This window comes from Marmota marmota, unplaced genomic scaffold, assembly GCF_001458135.2.
Source record: "Marmota marmota marmota unplaced genomic scaffold, marMar, whole genome shotgun sequence".
Taxonomy (NCBI): domain Eukaryota; kingdom Metazoa; phylum Chordata; class Mammalia; order Rodentia; family Sciuridae; genus Marmota; species Marmota marmota.
The window spans coordinates 52,386,007-52,407,425 of NW_026000026.1; the positions used below are offsets into that span (position 1 = coordinate 52,386,007).

Here is a 21,419-nt window from a genome sequence, read left to right on the forward strand (position 1 = left end):
CGGGAATGCGGTCGGGACCTGCCTCGTGGGTTGCCCGAGGCGCGGCCGGGAAGCCCGTGGCCTAAACCCCTCCGGGCCAATCGAGGAGCTCGGCGGAAGGGCCACTCCCTCTCTTGCCTGGCAGCCACCTGCCTCCCCAGGCTCCGCGCGCACTGGTTTCCCCTGTGAGCTGGATCCCGCTTCCACACCCACCCCAGAGCACTCAAGCGTTTTTGCTTCCCAAGGAAATAAAAAAAAAAAAAAAAGGGGGGGGGAATTTTTCTTGCCTCTCCCAGAAGTTGTGATGTTATACATGATTGTCTTAGCGAGGTCACTGGGACAAAATCGTGTGGGATGTTTAATAAAGGACAAGATTCAAGAGACTATTCCTTGAAGTATCTTATGGGTGACATTTTTAAGGTTTTAGGGGTAGATTTAGGATAACTTAAAAAATGTTTCAAAGTGGTAACTACTAAAATGGCATTTAGGCCTACTGATTTGTAAGGAGGAAATCAGAAAACATAGGTTAGTCGTCAGTTCTACAGGGTTATTTTATTTTACTACAGCTTCTTTCTATGGCTTTGATTTAATATTAATGTACACTGTTTTCCAAATCAAATCTACTTTCAGATTGACACAGGCAGCAAATAACACTGATGCAGGCATGAGAATACATGAAGCAATAAGTTAATCTGGTTTTGACTATTTGTGAAAGCTCATATCATTTAAACAATATTTTCATAACTGAACAATTTTTAAAATTCAAAAATAAAAATAAATACAAAGACTACCATAGAAATGAGTGAAAAGCTTTGAAACAGTTGAAATCTTTTCTTAGATCACTCAATTATGCAGAGATATTGCTTGGAAGTCTCCAAATTCAGGGCCTCTGTCTGATACTTTAACATTGTTAATGATAATTCTTTAGTCTGTAATAGTAGGTCATTGCTATGGTTACTCTACAATGGTGCAACACTTTGCTTTCCCCTTCAGCTATTCGCCGAGACCTGGTAACCACATTTGTTGCTTAGCAACAGTTTTGTGACAGTATCACAATCTGGGAGTTACAACAATAAGGATGCTATGGCTGCGGTCGGTCGGCCAGAGAGTAGGAAGCTACAATCTGTGCATGTGACTTAGCTGTGGGAACTGGCCTTGCCAGAGAACCCTTCTCTTCATAGTTGCTCTCACAGGGATGTTCTCATCTTATTCTCCTTGGCAGATTGGCCTTATGAACCTGCATTTGGAACTAAGATCCAATACTGAAGTCATACCCTTGAGAAATATCCCCCAACACTACTTGTATTCAGACTAAAAAATGAGGTCATTTCTCTATTTGCTTACTCATTTCAGGCACAATTCAGTATTATTCAGTGGAAGGGAGGGATGAGTGTAGTTTTATCCTGGCAAATCCTAAAGTGCCTAACTGAATTCTGACAATTCTTAATCGAATTCTTGGGAAAAAATTATATATACGCTTGTCTGCATCAAAAGGTGTATAAAATTTCAAGTTCTTTAAAATGTATCCAGACATTATTATTATTATTATTATTATTATTATTATTATTGATTTATTCAAATGATAATCTTAAAGGAATTTTTAAATTTGGAGGCATTTATATTCTCCATATATAACTGACATGTGTACTTTAAATAAATAAAATTTTGTGGATATATCTAGAAGGAGGCCCAGTTTCCAAGTAGGTTTATGAAATATCTTTTCTCTATAGCATCTGCAACTCCAATTTCATTTTAAAAACAACTACTAAATTGCACTTATAAAATATTTTAAAATCAGTTGTATTTCTTCCTTTTGACAGGCCATTCTCAGATATACAGTACATCATACACACACACACACACACACACACACACACACACTCAGAAAGAAAAAGGTGTTAATTGTCTTTTTTCCTACTAATTTCCCAAGCTTCTTGCTACGTTTGGCATTTCCTCCTTAGTGATCACATTTACACCTGCTAGTGTTACTAACTATATGATCAATTTGTAAGCTTTCTCAGGGAACTCATCTCCTAATTCCTCCCACCCCTTGAAAACCAATTCAATTTATGAATCTAAAGGGACCTGAGGAGTCAATGGTCTAAAACAATTTTAACACCTTTATTCTTTCCTGGTGACAATCTTTCTCTTTTCTTTTTTCGGTACTGGGGATTGAACTCAGGGGTACTCAACCACTGAGCCACAACCCAGCACTATTTATTTATTTTATTTTTATTTTTTTGGTGCTAGGGATGGAACTCAGTACCTTGTGCATGCAAGGCAAGCACTCTACCACTCAGCTATATCCCCAGCACCCCCGGCACTATTTTGTATTTTATTTAGAGTTAGGATCTCACTGAGTTGCTTAGCACCTGGCTTTTGTGGAGGCTGGCTTTGAACTCCTGTCTCAGGTGGGATTACAGGCATGTGCCACCATGCCAGGCTCCTGGTGACAATCTTTCTGAAGGATGAATAAATTTCCCTGTTGATAAAGTTCTCACAAAATCTTTTTATTTTTAGTTTATGATGATTCCTTGCTTGTTTAGTCCTGGGCTGAAAAGACAAAAGTTACTGAAATAACTGAGTACCTGCGCTGACTCTCAACATTTACTCTTGTAATTTAAGAGTATAAATAATAAGGAAGAGGAAGGAAAGTTAATAGCAGCAAAGATAGTAAGCAAGGTAGGCCATCAACAAAATTATAGAGAATGGAGCAGGGGAGGGAAGATTTTCTTTAAACAAGTGTATGATGAAATTAATATTTTATATAAAACTTCTGAAAATTTGAAAGTGGATTTTTAATAATAATTGCATTTGGAAGTTGGATAACTGCATGTCTATTTTGGGGGCTGTATAGACACATTTCAAGATCATGTTGGGAGACCATTTTCAAAACTTCACTGACAATGTTCAATAAAAATATTTTCAATTTAATGTAAAAATCTACATAACAGTGAATGAAAACTTTTGAGAGTAGCTTTCTAGTACTTAAAAACTACATTGCTTTAGTCAGGTGTGGTGGTGCATACCTGTAATCCCAGCAGTTGGGGAGGCTGAGGTAGGAGTATCGTGAGTTCAAAGCCAGCCTCAGCACTGGCAAGGCACTAAGCAACTCAGTGAGACTTCTCTAAATAAAATACAAATAGGGTTGGGGATGTGGCTCAGTGGTGGAGTGTCCTGAGTTCAATTCCTGGTACCCCCAAAACACATACATACACACACACACACACACACACACACACATTAGGAAGTAAAGACTGGTGGTTTTATTCCATAATATAGAAATACTTGGCCACTAAATTATCTATTGAAAAGGATATACAAGATTTAAGTCTGGGCCAATTAAAAAAAGCATCTAGGGCAGGTGCAGTGGCACATGCCTGCAATCCCAAGTACTCAGGAAGACGTCAAGTTCAAGGCCAGCAACCAGCAACATAATAAGACCCTGTCTCAAAACAAAAAAAAGGCTGGAGATGTAGCTTAGGAGTACAGTGCTTGTCTAGTATGTGTGAAGTCCTGGGTTTGACCCCTGACACACACACACACACACACACACACACACACACACACGTATCCATTTATTAATAAACTGCAATGATGTGGCAGTAAAGGGAAACTAGTCCACTCCACTTATCCCTAGTCATGTTTTGAAAGAGAGAACAATAGCTTTTCATTCAGAGCACGGTCTTTCCTTTAGCACAACATTACCTTTATCAAAAGCTCCCCTTTTTAGGGTCTGTAAACTTCTTTTCATTTTTCAAATCCCCATTTTCCTAATCTAGAGAGGCTTACACAAAGTGGGATGTAAAGGGCTTTCCCACATTAAATGCCTTCTAGTTCTCAGGAATGATTTCTATATCCTTTTCGACCAGCAGGCTTATTCTAGCTGGATAATTCACTTTGGGGGTAAATTCAGTTTCCTAATCTATAAAATCAATTCAGTATAAAAGTAAAAGGTAAAGGGTCATAGTGCTTCATTACAAAAAAGTGCCTTTGCTCAGTCTCAATCAGTGGCTCTTAATGGGAATGGTAGTGTCCTCTAGAGATATTTTGGACATTTATAGGAATATCTTTGGTGGTCAAGATGATGGGAAGGTGCTATTATCATTAAGCAGGAGAAGGTCAGTGATGGGTGGATATCCTGTAATTTGTAGGACCCTACTGCATGATGAATTGTTCTGCACCCCACATGGTTTTCAAATGTTCCACTGCTATTCATGTACTTGAAAAACCTATTTATATTTATATGGTCTTATAATTTGAATTTGTTCTGCAAATAAACTTAAAGTACATTTCACTCAATTTTAATATGTACTGAATTTTCTTAGTGCAACAACCTTGTAATTTGAAGAGACTGTTTACTTTGTGCTTTACAGAAGATTACGGAGAGTGGCTAACTCCATGAGAAAATCTCATCACTGATGGTACCATGCCATGGTACTTGCTTTGCCAATAAGCATACCTGTATGAACCTGCATTTGTAGCTGTCAAATTCATGGTGATTTTATGCATAGGACCAAGTATCTGACTACTTTCATTATGCCTGCTCATACAGATTTTCCAGAGCACTTTTAATATTGAAATGCACATTAGTTTTACTATGTTTTACATTCCTTCTATACATTAATAAAAGCATTACAATGATTTAACTATCTTCTAAGTAGGTAGATTATGGTAACTCTGGAATTTGTTTCAAGATAGTAAAAACACTGCAATAATATTTGTTATAATAGGAAGTATTTAGGTAATCAAAGGCCAGCTTGAATAGAAACAAATAGTTAATTATTTTTTGTTATATTATAGACTAATTCTCCCAACAAGCAGAACTTTATTCTTTTTTATCATTGTGCAAACCAGAGAACACTTACCTATTATTTTCCTTATGTTTCTTCCACAAATACTGTTTGTCAATGATGACATTCATTGTGAAATAACTAAAAGGCAAGAGAGCTTCTAATTAAAATACCACACTGAATATTTATCCTTGGCCTATATCACTTTTGTAAAAATGAATTGTTACCAATTTCAAGGCAGCAAAGATAACACAAATAGTCAAAAGGATTAGAAACTTTAAGTATGAAGGATGAGTTTATAAATCACGTGAGAAAGATCAAATTGCTAAAATGTATCATTTGTTTTCCCAAAAGACTACCTATTTAAGAAAAAGTGTCTTGTGATAGAACTGACAAAGAGGGTTACATTCATGTAATAGCTTTTAGAAATTAAACATAAAGATGGTTGAAAATAGCACCGAGAGCACTCAAAGAACAGAATAAGAGAGATGAAAACATTACTATATCTTCGATCTTGTGTATTCCCCTTGCTTCTTCCTGTGATGACTCCAATCTAAGAGTTTCTTACAAGGCATACTTGTCTACATTTCTCTTAATCTTAGTGCTGAGAACTTTTTTAGGTGGAGGAGGGGGCAAAAACTATGCTAAAATATGCTACTGAGCTAGTAGCTCAAATCCTGATGTTTATTTTGATAGATTTATACTATTCTGAAGCTGTATCCCTGTTTAGTATGAGTTGCCTTACTATCATATTATGATAGTATGAGTTGCCTTACTTATCATATCTAAGTGGAACATAGATATGATTCTTGCAAATTGAATTTTTTTTGTTTGTTTTGGTGCTAGGGATTGAATCCAGGGCTTTGTGCATGCTAAGCATGTGATCTACCACTGAGGTATACCACTAGCCTTATAAATAGAATATTTTAAAATGAGGCAGTGGATTGTATACCTTGTCAATGAATAGAGGGAATAATTCTGTTGGAAAGCAAAAAGTCTTTCTTTAAATTATATTAAATATCTACATGATTTAGATTTGCCAGAGATGAGGTTTACTGGTAAATAGCAAATAATAAACAGTAAAGAGTGATGGACACTCTGAGGGTAAAGTAAATAATTACACCATAAAGATAATCCAGAAGGATTTCTTGGTTAGTCATTCACTATTCTTATTATTGCTACTCATTTTATTTTACATGGCCTTAGACCAAAAGGTCATGGAACAATCTATGCACAATTTACTTGTTAAGTTCTGGTTTAGAATAGGAACTATCACTTTTCACAAAAATCACCACTGAATACAAATGATCATGTTTTTATATCTATATTTCAGGGAGAAAAACCCAACTCATGCCCCTATCTTCTCACTGTGCACCTCCCACTAAAAATGCATTTTTAAAGCAAAAGGTAATAAAATGAATAAACTGTAAGTTACTATGAAACAAGAGCAAGAAACTACAAAGCTATGAAACACATTAATATTAACAGGATAACATGTCTATGCTATTTTAAAAATGACAAAGCTGTATTTTAAAAATTGATCTTTAACAAGAAAAAGAAGTAGGGGCAATTAGAAAGTAATGAAGACCCTGTCAATATAGCTATGTTGGTAATACCAGGTAAGGGAATTCTTGAGAAAATCTAATACATAAAAATCAGGAGGTCTGTAATATGCATTATTGGGTCCCAGTGGGATCAACTAATGAATTTATGAGCTCACCAGCAGTTATTTTTAGAAAGTTATAAAGAACCAGAGAAATATCAGAGCATGAAAAATAATGTGCTTTCTAAAATAAAACTGAAATTTATTTAAAATTAACTCTAGAGTTTCTAAGAATATAATTTAAACAATACAAACATGCCAATGTTAGAATAGATAAGGGCTTTTAATGGCGACCCTGCAAGTTAGAAGGGATAAGTGTGAGACTGCCACGGTGGAAGGTAGTGTGAATAGGGCAGGGTGTGAAGTTCATGGAGACTATACAAAGGAAATACTAAGTGTAGCTCAGTAAACAGGTTACACTGCCTTGTTAAGTTTTCTGTATAAGATACAGGCAAGACTCTTTCCATTTCTATCATGGTTGCAAGCCTATCTGGCATTGTGTTGAGACCCTAAAGACAGGATGTCAAGTTTGACCCCAGAAAAGAGGCTGAAATAAAAGACAAAATCAGTGGCAGAAGCTTTTGGATCATTTGCAGTTTTGGAAGGAAGCCTGTACTTTTGTTTGTTTAGTAACTTTTCCACCAAGTATCTCTTATCTTTTGGTGGAGGTAGGAGGGGAGGGAGGGTCACGGGGTAGTTTAAGACCCTAAGGGACACCTCTAGGAAGTAAACTTATTCTTGAGGCAGAGTAGACAGCTTGTAGTAGCTGTTGGTATCTCACGTTGAGCCTTGGGGCAAATATTATTACTAATCAGCCTGCTCCCAAACAATAAAAAATTGATGCATTTTTATTACTTCAATTGTCTACTGAACTCAGAGAGCTAATATAGAAGAGCTTTCTTTGGTTTTATAGTAGTAGGAAGGAGGGGAAGCAATGGAGAAATTTAAGCCAAAGGATACAAAGTAGCAGGTATATAGTATGAATAAGTCTATAGGTCTCAAAAACAATATGAGGACTACAGTGAATAAAATTGCCAGAAGACCTGGACTCCAGGGACACATTGTGTCCTTTAAAAACTAAAATCCAAGTTTTAGTTGGAGTTTTCCAGTTTCCTTTTGTTACTTTCTTCTGGCATTTTATTTTATTTTAATATTATTTAAACATAAACATTTTTGTGTTCATTTGTGGCTTATAGCATAATACCATGGGATACATATGGGTAGTAATGAAGCAAATTAACATACCTATCTTTCATAATCACTTTTTTCTGTGACCACCTGCTAAAACATATTTATTAACACAAATCCCTAATGAAGTTTTATTAACTATAGCTCTCCTGTTGTACATTAGATCTCTAGATTTTTTTCTATCCTACAAATCTCCTTTATATACTTTTTCCTATATCTTACCATTTCCTCTTCTGTTCCTTGCCCATAGTAACCACTCTTATTCTTTATCTCATGTAGACTTGACTTAAAAAAAAATTCACACAGAAGTGAGATCATACAATATTTTTCTTTGTGTCTATTTTATTTAACTTAGCATAATGTCCTCCAGGTCTATCTAAGCAAATCCCTATCAAAATTCCAATGCCATTTTTCACAGAAATAGAAAAAAAAATCCTAAAATTTATATGGAACCACAAAACCCAAGACTAGCTGAAGCAATACTGAGAAAAACATTAGAAGCATCATACTTCCTGATTTTAAATAGTATTGTATTAGGAAGCTATAGTAATCAAAACAGTATGATATTGTCATAAAACGGAAACATAAAACAATTATAGAACAGAAGAGAGATATAAATTCAAATATATACTGTCAACTCATTTTTGACAAGGGCACCATGAGGACATGATGCACAAAGGATAGGTATTTCAATAAATGGCACTGAGAAGACTTGATTTCCACATGCAAAATAACAAAATTGCTCCAGCACCATAAACAAACAGAAAATAATGAAATAGCAGGGCATGGTGGCACACACCTGTAATCCCAGTGGCTTGAGAGGCTGAGGCAGGAGGATTGCTAGTTCAAGATCTGCCTTAGCAATACAGTGAGGCCAGAAGCAGCTTAGTGAGACCCTGTCTCAATATAAAAAATAAAAAGGGTTGGGGATGTGGCTTGGTGGTTAAGCACCCTGGGTTCAATCCCTGGTTTAAAAAAAAAAGAATGAAATTGTACCCTTATCCTATACCATGCACAAAAATCAAATCAAAATGGATCTCAATGTAAGACCTGAAACCATAAAACTCTTAGAAAAGAACACAGAGGGAAAGTAAGCTTGACTGACTGAACTGCAAAATGATTTTCTTACTCAGAAAAACAACAACATGAGTATGGTGGTGCATGCTTGTTATCTCAGCTACTAGGGAGGGGAAGGTGGGAGGATCAGGAGATAGAGCCCATTTTGCGTAACACAGTGAGTTCCTGTCTCAGAACAAACAAACAAACAAACAAACAAACAAAAAACAAATATCTGAATGTTTGTGGTCCTCCTTCCTTAAGTGTGGATTCTACGCTAAAATGGATGTATTTTTTGAGCATACAGTTTTCCCAGAGTTCCTGTGACTGATTAATTCATACAGTCATACATGTGTTTATTGTATGCCAGGTACTGTTTCTTGGTGCTGGGGATGCAGTGGTGAGCAAGATATATAAAGACTGTCTTGTTTTTTGGTACCAGGAATTGTACCCAGGGGCACTCAACTACTGAGCCACATCCCCAGTCCTTTTTATATTTTATTTTAAGATAGGGCCTTGCTAAGTTGCTTAGGGCCTAAATTGCTGAGGCTGGTTTGAACTTTTGACCTTCCTGCCTCAGCCTCCCAAGCTGCTGGGACTATAGATGCATGCCACTGCACCTGCAAGACTCTGTTTTTGAAGCATACTTGCTAGTAGTAGATTGGTGTATTAGCATCAACATATCAGAGAGAAAAGGAAACCAATGAACATGATTTAAGAGAGATGGAGTACTATGAAAAAAGCATGACAGAGAATGTGAAGAGCATGAAGGGGAGGTGGAGGTGGTCTTCACTTTTAAGTGAGTGGAAAAAACTTTTGACCTGAGACCTGGATGGCAGATGACTGCCGGCAGAGTGCTGCAGGAAGAGTTCTGAAAGAATAACTGCAGTTTTTTTTAAAAAAATTGTCCTTTTAAGTTATACATTAGTATATTTTGATATATTTATACAAACATGGACTATATTTTATTCTAATTAGGATCCCAGTCTTGTGGTTGTACAAGATATGGAGATTCACTGTGGTGTATCACATATGTACATAGGAAAGTTATGTCAAATTCATTCTACTGTTTTCCTAATTTTGTTTCCCATCCCTACCCTTCATTCTCCTTTGTCTAATCTGCTGAGCTTCTATTTTTCCCTCCATTCTTATTTCGTGTTAGCATCTGCATATCAGAGAGAACATCTGACATATGGTGTTTGGGGACTGGCTTATTTAACTAAGCATGATAGTCTCCAGATCCATCCATTTACTGGCAAATGTCAAAAGTCATTATTTTTTATGACTGAGTAACATTCTGATATATATTATATAATATATAAACATATATTATATATGTGTATATATGTATGTACGTATATATAATTTATATATATATATATAAAATTTATACATATATCACATTTTCTTTACCCACTGATCTGTTGAAGGGTACCTTGGTTTGTGCATTTACTAGAGGAAAATGTAGGTCCAACACTCCATCATCTCAACTTAGAAACTGACTTCCTCAACAAAACTCCTAAAGAGCAGGGGTTTTAAGAAGGAAAGAGATTCTCACAGGCGAGGAACTGAAAGGCTGGAGTGACAGAACTGCATAACGGGTCAGGGAAAGTGGTAGAAGATGACTCTGAGAGGTGGGCAGCCTCCAGGCCATGTAAGGTTTTGTAGGCAATGGTTAAGTGTTTGAGTTTTATTCCAAGTGCACAGGGAGGGCTGTTTGCAGGGTTTAAAACTGGGGAAAAATATAATCTGATTTGCATTTTTAGAGTACACTGGCTGGTATGATACGTGGAGAATGGATTATGGGGAGTTAGAAAGATGGATTTAAGTCTTCCTGATTGCATTCACTAACTCCTTTGGCCTCTAGAGTATTCTCTGGACCTCAGTCTTCTATATACTTCAGAGTACAAAAATTCATTTACTGATAGTTCACTTATAATAAATAAAATCAATGATACAGTAATAGTAAGATGCAGTAAGACTTGAAATAGAGCCTAGTAAAACAGTTTTTAAAAGTAATGAATATAAAAGGTAGTTGAACTACAAACATTTTTTCTAACAATTCTGTTTCTTTTACATATGTTGTGATACCTCTGATTTCTCAGCCCTTAGAATAAGGACTGTTTGGTGAGGTGGGAAGATATTGGGATGGGGAATACAATATCACAGCATTCCATTTTTGCAAGGAGTTTAGACATAACTGGGCTTGCTTTTTAGACTTTTCCACTTAGTTCTTCATTTCTATGGAAGGGCACAACATTCTTTTAGCACTCTACCTCAAAGCCTGAGTCACCTCTGATTTTTCTCTTTCCCTACTTTGCTGCTTTGTGATCAATGAATTAACAAATCTCGATGAGTACACTTAAGCACAGCTTTTCTAATCTTTTTGCTTTCCATTCCCCTTGCTAGCTAGAGTAATCTAGATTTAATGACCTATCATTTAGAATTGAGACACTGCCACTTAACAGTCTTTATTGCCTTTAATCTCTTTGCTTCTATTTTGTACCCTTGTTAATGGCTGAAAAATTCTAAAATATCGTTTGTGTCCTCTACTTCTTCCTCTGCTCAAAAATATCCAGTGGCTCCCCTTAATCTATCAAATAGGTTGAAATTCTTTATTTTGGTTTAAAGTCCTCCATTCTGTGGTCCCAGCCTTTTCAGGGTTATAATGACCTTAACTCTTCCTGTCTTCCTCGGCCCAGCTCAATTGACATTTCTTAAATCTTTTCAAATTTGTAAGACCTCTCCCTTTAAAAATATCTTTAGTTACTCAACATATTGTCTTGTGTTTCAGTATTATCTCCTTTGTCTTCAAAATTAGAAAGTGAAGCCTAGGTCCCCATCTTCTAAAGTCGTATCTCAGGGAATGAACATCTGTGACTCTGGTGACTCTGAAGTTCAGCCAGAGATGTTACTACTGTAAAGCTTTTGAAGGTTGAGGTCAGACTTTATTCGCCTTCAACACAGATTGATAAAGCTATCATATATTGAAGTGTGTGCTAGCATTTAGAGTTAAGAAATAAATTCCTTTAAAATTGAAATATAATGATGGTTGGATACTCTAATAAAGCTGAAGGAAGCTGAGTGTTTTTCTAGCCTGTACCAACAAACTGATGAGGTAGATTCAGGTGGTTCAGAGTTCATTAGAAACCAGTTGATAAGCATTGACACTCAAAATATCTTTCAGATCTCTTTAGCTAAACTAAAGAGATTAGTTAATAGCATCAGAAGAAGGTTAGGGAATGGTCAGAAGTGAGAACTCTCAGAGAGTCAAATTTCAACTGTTCAACAGCTCATATTCTCAAGATGTACTTGGCTTGACCCAAGTTGAGATACAGATAGCAATATATTAAATATAAAACAGTAAAGATGTGGGAGGACCCCAGATGGAATTTCATTTTAATAATAAAAATGATAAAGATAATTAAATAATAATGAAATTTCATATCACACTTGAGAAACCTAAAGACCAGAGGTCATGAAGGGCAAACACATTACTTTTTTCTTTTTTAGACAGAGTCTTGCTAAGTTGCCAAAGCTGGCCTAGAACTTATGATTCTCACAGCCTCCAGAGTCACTGGGATTGTAGGTGTGTGCCACTGTACTTGGCTACAAAGACATTTTGTATTAATGTAGTCAATATTTGTAAACTGACATAGTAAAAAATTTTAGAAGATGCATGTCTAGTAGCTTGAAGATCCAGTTTCATAGTCACTTACTCTAATTCCTTGATTAACCTGATCCCACATCAACTACTTTTCTTTCGTTATGTTTCAGTATCCTTTTGCTGTACTAAGCTGTAGCGTGATTATAATAGCTATCAGTGAGTTCTGTGAGTACTTCTGATAAATCATCAAACCCCAATGGTAATTTTAGGGATAGCTAAATTTGTAGTTGGTGTCAGAAGTTAGAGTGATCTTAAGATTTTAGTACTTTACACCTACAAAAAGAACTTTGGTAAGCTGGGCTTGGTGGCACAGGCCTATAGTCTCAGCTACTATGAAGGACAAAGGAGGAGGATTGCTTGAGACCTAGTATTTGAGGCCAGCCTGGGGAACACAGCAAGATCCTTATCTCTTAAAAAAATCTTGCTGGTATTTATGTATCAATTTGGGAAGAACAGTCATCTTTCATACATTGAGTGACTGAATCCACAAATATATATCTTTTAAATTTTCACTACCTCATATTTGTTGATGCTGCAGTAAGTGGACTTTAAAACATTTTATTTTAACTGCATGTTGAAATATAAGGATGAATTTGATTTTTGTATATTGATTTTGTATCCAGAAACTTTTGCTGAATTACCTTTTTTATCCTAAAAATTCATCTGTAGATTTTCAATTTTCTATAAAAACAATCATAGCATATGTGAATGATTTAAGTTTTGTTTTATCCTAATTCTTAGATGTTTTCTTTCTTCCAGTTATAAATTTAAGAAAACTTTAAACTATAAACAAAATAGCCTCAAATATATTTAATGGTATAAATATATTTGAGGCTATTTTATACCATTAACTAATAAGATAAATAAAATCATGTGAATTATTAAAAACAATATAAAACTGGCCCAAACACTGCTACATCGATGTTCATAGCAGCACAATTCACAATAGCAAGACTGTGGAACCAACCTAGATGCCCTTCAATAGACGAATGGATAAAAAAAATGTGGCATTTATACACAATGGAGTATTACTCTGCATTAAAAAATGACAAAATCATAGAATTTGCAGGGAAATGGATGACATTAGAACAGATTATGCTAAGTGAAGCTAGCCAATCCCTAAAAAACAAAGGCCAAATGTCTTCTTTGATATAAGGAGAGTAACTAAGAACAGAGTTGGGAGGAAGAGCATGAGAAGAAGATTAACATTAAACAGGGGTGAGAGGTGGGAGGGAAAAGGAAAGAGAAGGGAAATTGCATGGAAATGAAAGGAGACCCTCATGGTTATACAAAATTACATACAAGAGGAAGTGAGGGGAAAGGGGAAAAAAAAACAAGGGGGAGAAATGAATTACAGTAGATGGGGTAGAGAGAGAAAATGGGAGGGGGGGGATGGGTGATAGTAGAGGATAGGAAAGGCAGCAGAATACAACAGACACTAGTATAGCAATATGTAAAACAGTGGATGTGTAACCGATGTGATGCTGCAATCTGTATACGGGGTAAAAATGGGAGTTCATAACCCACTTGAATCAAAGTGTGAAATATGATATGTCAAGAACTATGTAATGTTTTGAATAACCAACAATAAAAATTAAAGGAAAAAAATAAAAATAAAAATAAAGACGAGAATAAGAGTAAAAAAAATAAAAAAAAAAATAAAACTGGCCCAAGTTACTATATTTTTCTCTTCTGATTGACTTTTTAAATGATACACATTAGAAAGAACAGTTAATATTATCCAGTTGCTGACTTCAGGCCTTATGACAGACTCAGACAGTGTCTCAAAGTATCAGTTATACTTCTAACACTTTTCATGCAAATTAAGGTAATGTGGAAATAAGACTATTTTTGATTCATTCAGTCTCCAAGTCTAGAGTTGTCCTCACAGTGTCTGATACTACTTTAATTTTATTCCCAATTTCTTCCTCCCAAATCATGTCCTTTATTAATATTTTTTCCCTCCCCTATTCAAATCCCACAATGTAACTATCTTCTACATGCCAAGAATTCTTAAAAGATCCTAAACTTATTTACATAACATTACTGATACATATAGAACAACATCTTCCCTTAAGATAAAAATGAATTAATTTTAAATTAAATAATATACTCACAAATGCATTATGTAAAAATAGTAAACCACTACTTTTGATTAGTTTAGAAAATAGCATGAGAACATTTTAAATAGGACTGACTACTCAACATCAGATAGTATTATAAAGTATTAGGATAGAGAGAATTCATGAATAACTAAACTAAATATGAAATTCCACTAACAACTGATTTACAATAAAAACTGAACACAACCGAATATACCTAAACAATTACTAAGAAGAATTATGAAACACTGTTTATAATCATAATCCTTACTACATCTATACTGAATTTCATCCTAATAAGACATTTCAAAACTTTAATTGAGCTTTTCATATGCCCCCCCCATACTTCCAGATGATTAATAGGCTGAAATTTTTCAATGTTGCCTAAGAAATTAAATTTTCTTCCTCTGTAATGAAATTTACCTCTGAGTTTAAAAATGTTTATCATCTTGGGATTTGAGATATTGTAGTGGAGAATAAATGTACTTATATGTGTTAGAGAATTTGGCAAGAACATATTGCTCCCATTTTGTTGCTTTGTATACTGGCTGTACGTAACATTTTAAATTTCATTACAAGGCTATGAAGGTCTTTCCCTTCCAATTCCTTTAAAGCCAGAGTGAGAATTTCTTACTTGGATATTGCTAAAGTAGCAAAGGATGGGAATTGTTCCCAAAGAATTTCAAATATATCTTTCATGCATTGCTGTAGGCAGATGGTACCTATTATTTTATTTCTATCCCACAGAAAAAATTTTGAAATTCATACTGATGGGAAACACCTTTGAAGCCACTTGTTAGGTTAAAGTAGAGGATTAATCTGCACATGAAAAAAGGAAGATGTTGGTTTCTAAAAATAACATATCTTGAGTTGGTCAGATATCAATGCTTTGGGGTCAAAATTTATATCCATCAGTAGGAATACAGGGGTTTGGAAAATTTTGCTAAAAGAAGTAGTATACGAAGAAAAATCTATAGCATCAAGACAAAGGTACTTTAAGAATCAGAATAATAAAGAATGTTATAACCTGTTTGCTAGAAAATATTATTTATTTAAAAACTGTAACAAAGGGTGTTAAGAAATGATACACCTTTACAATGATTTAATAGTAAAAAATTTATAATATATTATGTATCATGTTATGACAGAACAGACAATAAAGTTACCTTTGCTTTGCTTAATAGTTATTTATTCATATCTTTTATTGAAAATAGCACTTGAGAAGATTTATAGAAACACTATACTAGCTCAATTTAAAAAAAAAAGGGATGATGAGTAAAGAGCTAGTAGTGAAATGAGATAAAGTAGGGATAAGGTACGCAACTTCACAGTTGCTAGACGGCCAATAATTTGACTCTGTTTTTATTCACAAATACAGAGAGAGTAACCTAACTGATTATGATTATCTGCACCCAGGTGATAAAAGCAAACCACTGTGCACAATAGTGGCTTTAAGTTGCTGAATCATCAATGAAGACTTGACATAACACTAAAGAAAAACTCAGGGGAAGAAATGCAGAGGAGCTTTAAGATGATGTATTGATAGTCTGGGCTAGTTTGGCTTGTTCAAGGGATGAAATTACGCATATCTAAAGGGATGGATGGATTATACATCATTTAGGTAGTCATATATAATTATTATTTTAATTTATTTCCAACAAGAACTGTATACCAGAAAGTTTGAGATTACATACTTGGGCAAGGATGACAGATTATTTTTGCTATTTTTTGGTACATCAATATGCTTTAGTATCCAGAAATTATGAAGGCTCACTGGGATATGTGCCCAGATACCCATCAAAGCAGGTGGTGGTAAAGGAGTTCCTCAGGGAGAAAGGTCAAGACTTTTTTCAAAAAGTAGTTCTGGGTTCACTCCTATATGCAAACAAATAGATCACAGAAGTCCCAAATCTGACAACAGGTTTCTAAAATTTTCAGCTTAGGTATTACTTGCACCAGAAAACATTATCAATAAGTAGCTCACAAAATATGGACAATTTTAAAAATTCAATTTTAAGCAGATAGATTTTTAAGTAGTACTAGAGTTGTAATGTGTTCTTATAGTAATTATTATCATCTTTAATAAATGAAAATGAAAGTTAAAATTATTTACTATGTTCCTGATATGACACTAATCATTTTTACATACAAATTATGTACAAAGTATGTGGTATTATCCTCATTTTGCTGATAGTGAAACCTAGGTCTGGAGAGGTTACAGAACTTTCTAAACATCACAGTACTTGGTAAATAATAACATAAGTTCTATAAAGGAAGGGTTTTTGCTTTGTTGACCCCTTTCCTATATCCTAGAACAGTGCCTGACACTCAATAAATATTTGTTGCACTAGCCAAGGCCAAATCACAGGTGCTTAAATTTCACAACAGAGAACTACTAGAACATAAGCCAATTGGTAGTGTCAGTTAAAGACAGTTTGATTGCTTAGCTTATTATTTTTTTTTCTTAAAGTAACAAGACCTATTGCATCTATGTCTTGCATTAAAATAGAAAATGAGAAAATTATAGCTATGGTTTGGGATACCAATGTGAATTTTTCAGAAGCCTTTTGATATAATATAAATTAAAAAAATAAAGTTAAATATCCTCTCTACACAATATATTTATATATCATATATTCTCTCCTTCCCACACATACTCAATTGTAGATTGTTTTAGAAAGTCCAGGAAAGTTAGGCTGGGGATGTGGCTCGGCAATAGTACATGCATAAGGCCCTGGGTTTGATCCTTAGCATCACCACCAAAAAGAAAAAAAGTAACAAATTTTTATTAAATTACTTTAAAAATTAACAAAAATAACTGATTATTCCCTATTGCTCAAAGGAGAATAAGATATGATCATATGGATGGCCCAGAAAAAGAACAGTCCCAAGTGGACAGCATTTTTCTTACTGGAAAGTAAACAGTATACCATATACAAATATTTAGTGTGTCTTCCTATTTAATTTCTATTGGTTTTCCTTTCTTCCCTTCATTCTCTAACTTTATCTTTTAACAGATAAAAGCGTGTTATTATATCCAGTTTTCCTGGTTATGTGTTTTTAATGATGAGCATCATATAAAGAAGTTAGCACAGCAGCCATGTCACCAAATAAAATGATGATACATGCCACAATGATAGGTTAGGAAAGCAGTTACTGCAATAGAGAAAGTGACTATGAATGTCATGGGTTAGCACGATATAAGAAATGTGTATATGTACTTCCTTATATTCATACAATTATCTTCAATTAATTAATTAATTAATTTTGCTAAAGCATCTTAAATAAGTCTTGGGTGTGAGAAGATGAGCATTTGCTCTCTGCTGACTATAGATAGAAATCTTTGATAAGCTGTGAAAAGCAAACCTATTGTAGAAAGGGGCCTCAAGGTCAATATTTCTAACTTCAGACAGCCAATCAATAGGTCATTTCCTAAACATGAGATTTCTGTGTAACCATTCCAGCTCAGTATTTTTTAAAAGAGTAATTTTCTTGAACATAGCACAATAAGCTTGTTGTACCCTAACACAGAAGGTGGAATTTTTACTTTTATACAACACATATCTCTTCCTGACATGAAGGAACAACCAAAAGGATGAAGGGCAGCACATGGGTCTCAGTGAAATATGCTAAACTATAAAACTCTAGTTTCTTATTTTTAAAGGTGAAATAGAAAAAAATGTTAAAAATCTGAGATGATGCAACCTCAAGACACTGAAATGTAGTATCTAAAATAAACTTTAGAGAATGTTTTTTGAATTTTTGGAACAATTTTCACTTGAATCTTAAACCTGTATTTTATACATGTAAGACAAAACACTGTTTAGTCTATAATCAAGAATATTCATATTTTATTTCAGAAAAGTATCTGGCTCAAACATAACAGTTCACGTTTTATGACCATGCATCAAACATAAAATATAAGTGAAGCTCTTGCAAATTCAAATTATAAAAAAGTAGTTCTAGAAATAAGAACTTCATTGAAATTCAGTTTTAGTATTCATAACTATGGAATTAAGAGTTTTTCTCCTGTATGTACCACATGGTTCTGGTCGGACTCACGATGAACTGTCATAATAATGCTTAACTGCATATTTCAGAAGAATATTATTTACATGAATCTATCAAATTACATAGTAAGACAAGTAAGGTGAATCATTGTGTAGTATTAGTAGTTCTTCATTTTTTAAAAAATCTCTGAAAGTAACTAGAATAATCTCACAAGGCAAATCGAAAAGTTCAAACTAAAAGTATTCTCACAAGGGAAAAAATAAGAATTTCATATTTCATATCTCTTAATCTGTTTTTCCATAGTTGTTCTTGTATTATTTGAACATCTCTCACGGCAAAAAGAAAAAAAAAACTATTTCTTTATTAGGTCTCTGATAAAACCTTTTAAGTGTTGAAATTTTAGGACCAGAAGAAGATTCTATAAATTTAAAATCTGTAGAAATATTGACAGATGCTTAATTAGAGTGTCACATATGGTGGCAAATACACACAATTTAAATGGATATTTTTACAAGCAATTTTTATTTAAAACAACTTTGGAGTAAAAATTCATTTGTAAATATTTCATTCTTAATAACATTGCTGTTTAGTCAATATTTCTCCCATATTTCTTCATACCTAAGTTCATCATATGAGTTGTCTGATTTTTAAAAAGTCAAACATGAAGATTTTATTTTGATTAGAATCTGAAGTTCCAAAGTGTTTTTTTTAAGAAATGGAAATTTGGTGATACATCATATATAGTAATATGATTCTGATATTTCAAGATTGATATATAAAAATGAATTTGAATATATATTCTAAGAAAATGGACTTAGAAATACTGCTTAAAAGGATATAAAATCAACACGCATAAATCAAAGGCATTCCTGTATATCAGCGACAAATCCTCTGAAATGGAAATGAGGACAACCACTCCATTCACAATATCCTCAAAAAAAATAAAATACTTGGGAATCAACCTAACAAAAGAGGTGAAANAGACGAATGGATAAAAAAAATACTCCATATACACAATGGAGTATTACTCTGCATTAAAAAATGACAAAATCATAGAATTTGCAGGGAAATGGATGGCATTAGAGCAGATTATGCTAAGTGAAGCTAGCCAATCCCTAAAAAACAAATGCCAAATGTCTTCTTTGATATAAGGAGAGTAACTAAGAACAGAGTAGGGATGAAGAGCATGAGAAGAAGATTAATATTAAACAGGGATGAGAGGTGGGAGGGAAAGGGAGAGAGAAGGGAAATTGCATGGAAATGGAAGGAGACCCTCAGGGTTATACAAAATTACATACAAGAGGAAGTGAGGGGAAAGGGAAAAATAATACAAGGGGGAGAAATGAATGACAGTAGAGGGGGTAGAGAGAGAAGAGGGGAAGGGAGGGAAGGGGAGGGGGGATAGTAGAGGATAGGAAAGGCAGCAGAATACAACAGACACTAGTATGGCAATATGTAAATCAATGGATGTGTAACTGATGTGATTCTGCAATCTGTATACGGGGTAAAAATGGGAGTTCATAACCCACTTGAATCAAAGTGTGAAATATGATATATCAAGAACTATGTAATGTTTTGAACAACCAACAATAAAAATTAAAAAAAAAAAGATTAAAGAAGACTCTGCCCTAAGCAATGTGACATGATAATGAATTGGAAAAACCACAGACTCAAAGACCAGCCTGCTGGACAGGAAGAATAAAGAGAAGAAAGTCACTTTTCAGTTAGTCTTATTACTGAAGTTAGAAATAAAAAGAAGAGTCAAATAGCAATAGGCTTTTATATAGCAGGTATAAATGAGATCAAATAAATCACTTCCTATTTATGCAAAAAAAAGAAATACTGCTTAAAAATCATTTAAAAATAATTTCAAACTGAAAAAATATAAGAATAATACAGTTAACTTCTGAATATCTTTTATCCAGATTCACCAGTTCTTAAAAACTTCTGTAACATTTGTTTTTATTATTCACACTTTCATATATATACATATATACATATGCACATGTATTATTTTTCTTTTTCATTATGAGAGTAGATCGCAAATATTATGCCATTTAGTATGTGTTTACTGAATGATATAGAAATTCTCTTTTGTAGAGTGCAGTCTAGTTATCTAACTCAAAATTTACAAGTTATAAAACTTTTCTCTGCACTATTCATATATCAATTTTGCCAATTGTCCTTATCACTTCTTTATTCTTCAGTACCCAATCTAGTACAGAAGTACATATTGAAAACTATTAAGGTTTAATTTTATTTCCTTTTACTTTGATCCATTTCTATACAATTTTAAAAGATAGTTATTTGGTATATAGTGTGGTTCAGTTTCAATCTGAAAATTCAGACTAAGAAAACTAATTCTATAAATATCATGACATAGTTACTAAACCATCTTAGTAAAAACACAAGAATATGATTAAAGTATGCCTAGTTAAGTTTATCTACCTACTACTGGATTACTGCATTAAATAGCCATTCTTTGAGCATATTTTATTTATAAAGATTACAACCCAAAGAAGGAGAAAATTCCTTGCTATCTCAGTGTATACCTTATTGCCATTTTGATATTCTTGCAGGGTTAACAGTAGTAAAATTAAAATCATTCATATTTTCTATTTGCTGAATTTAGTAAGAGATTTGATAGAGAGGAGATTGAAATCAGTGACTAAAGTGAAGTTTTCAAAAATATTTAAGGTTTATATTTAGGCTTAAGGATTTTTTAATATACTAATTAGAAAATGTAGAATTTCCTGCATTACATTGTTGCTGAGAGTTTAGAAATAGCATACACAGCTAATCTGAGGGGTTTGAAATTTGAGATTTATTTCTGGTTGCTCCATCAATATGCTTTAAATTCTGGACAAGAATTATTCTGTACAAAAATTAAACTTTGATTTGTCTCAAGTACTATATTCCTAAAGATAGAAAGAATATTCTTTACCATATACATAGATTACTAGGATTTTATATAGTTAGCCTACTGAAATTATAATATAAAGTATAGCAAGGAAGCACAA

At 33.9% G+C, this 21,419-nt stretch overlaps 1 protein-coding gene across 11 annotated transcripts in view; it reads right to left on the reverse strand.

Annotated features, from left to right (window-relative positions):
• Nucleotides 1-21,419, reverse strand: part of Fam172a (family with sequence similarity 172 member A) — a 456,628-nt gene that overhangs the window by 3,796 nt on the left and 431,413 nt on the right. The window contains exon 12 of one of the 11 annotated variants that reach the window (XM_048811409.1): nucleotides 4,885-4,913. The exons of the other annotated variants lie outside the window; for them this stretch is intronic. Within the exon in view, the coding sequence (XP_048667366.1) occupies nucleotides 4,900-4,913 (14 nt within the window). The 3' untranslated portion in view covers nucleotides 4,885-4,899. Of the gene's footprint in view, nucleotides 1-4,884; nucleotides 4,914-21,419 lie in introns of those variants that run through there. 11 annotated transcript variants of the gene reach the window in all.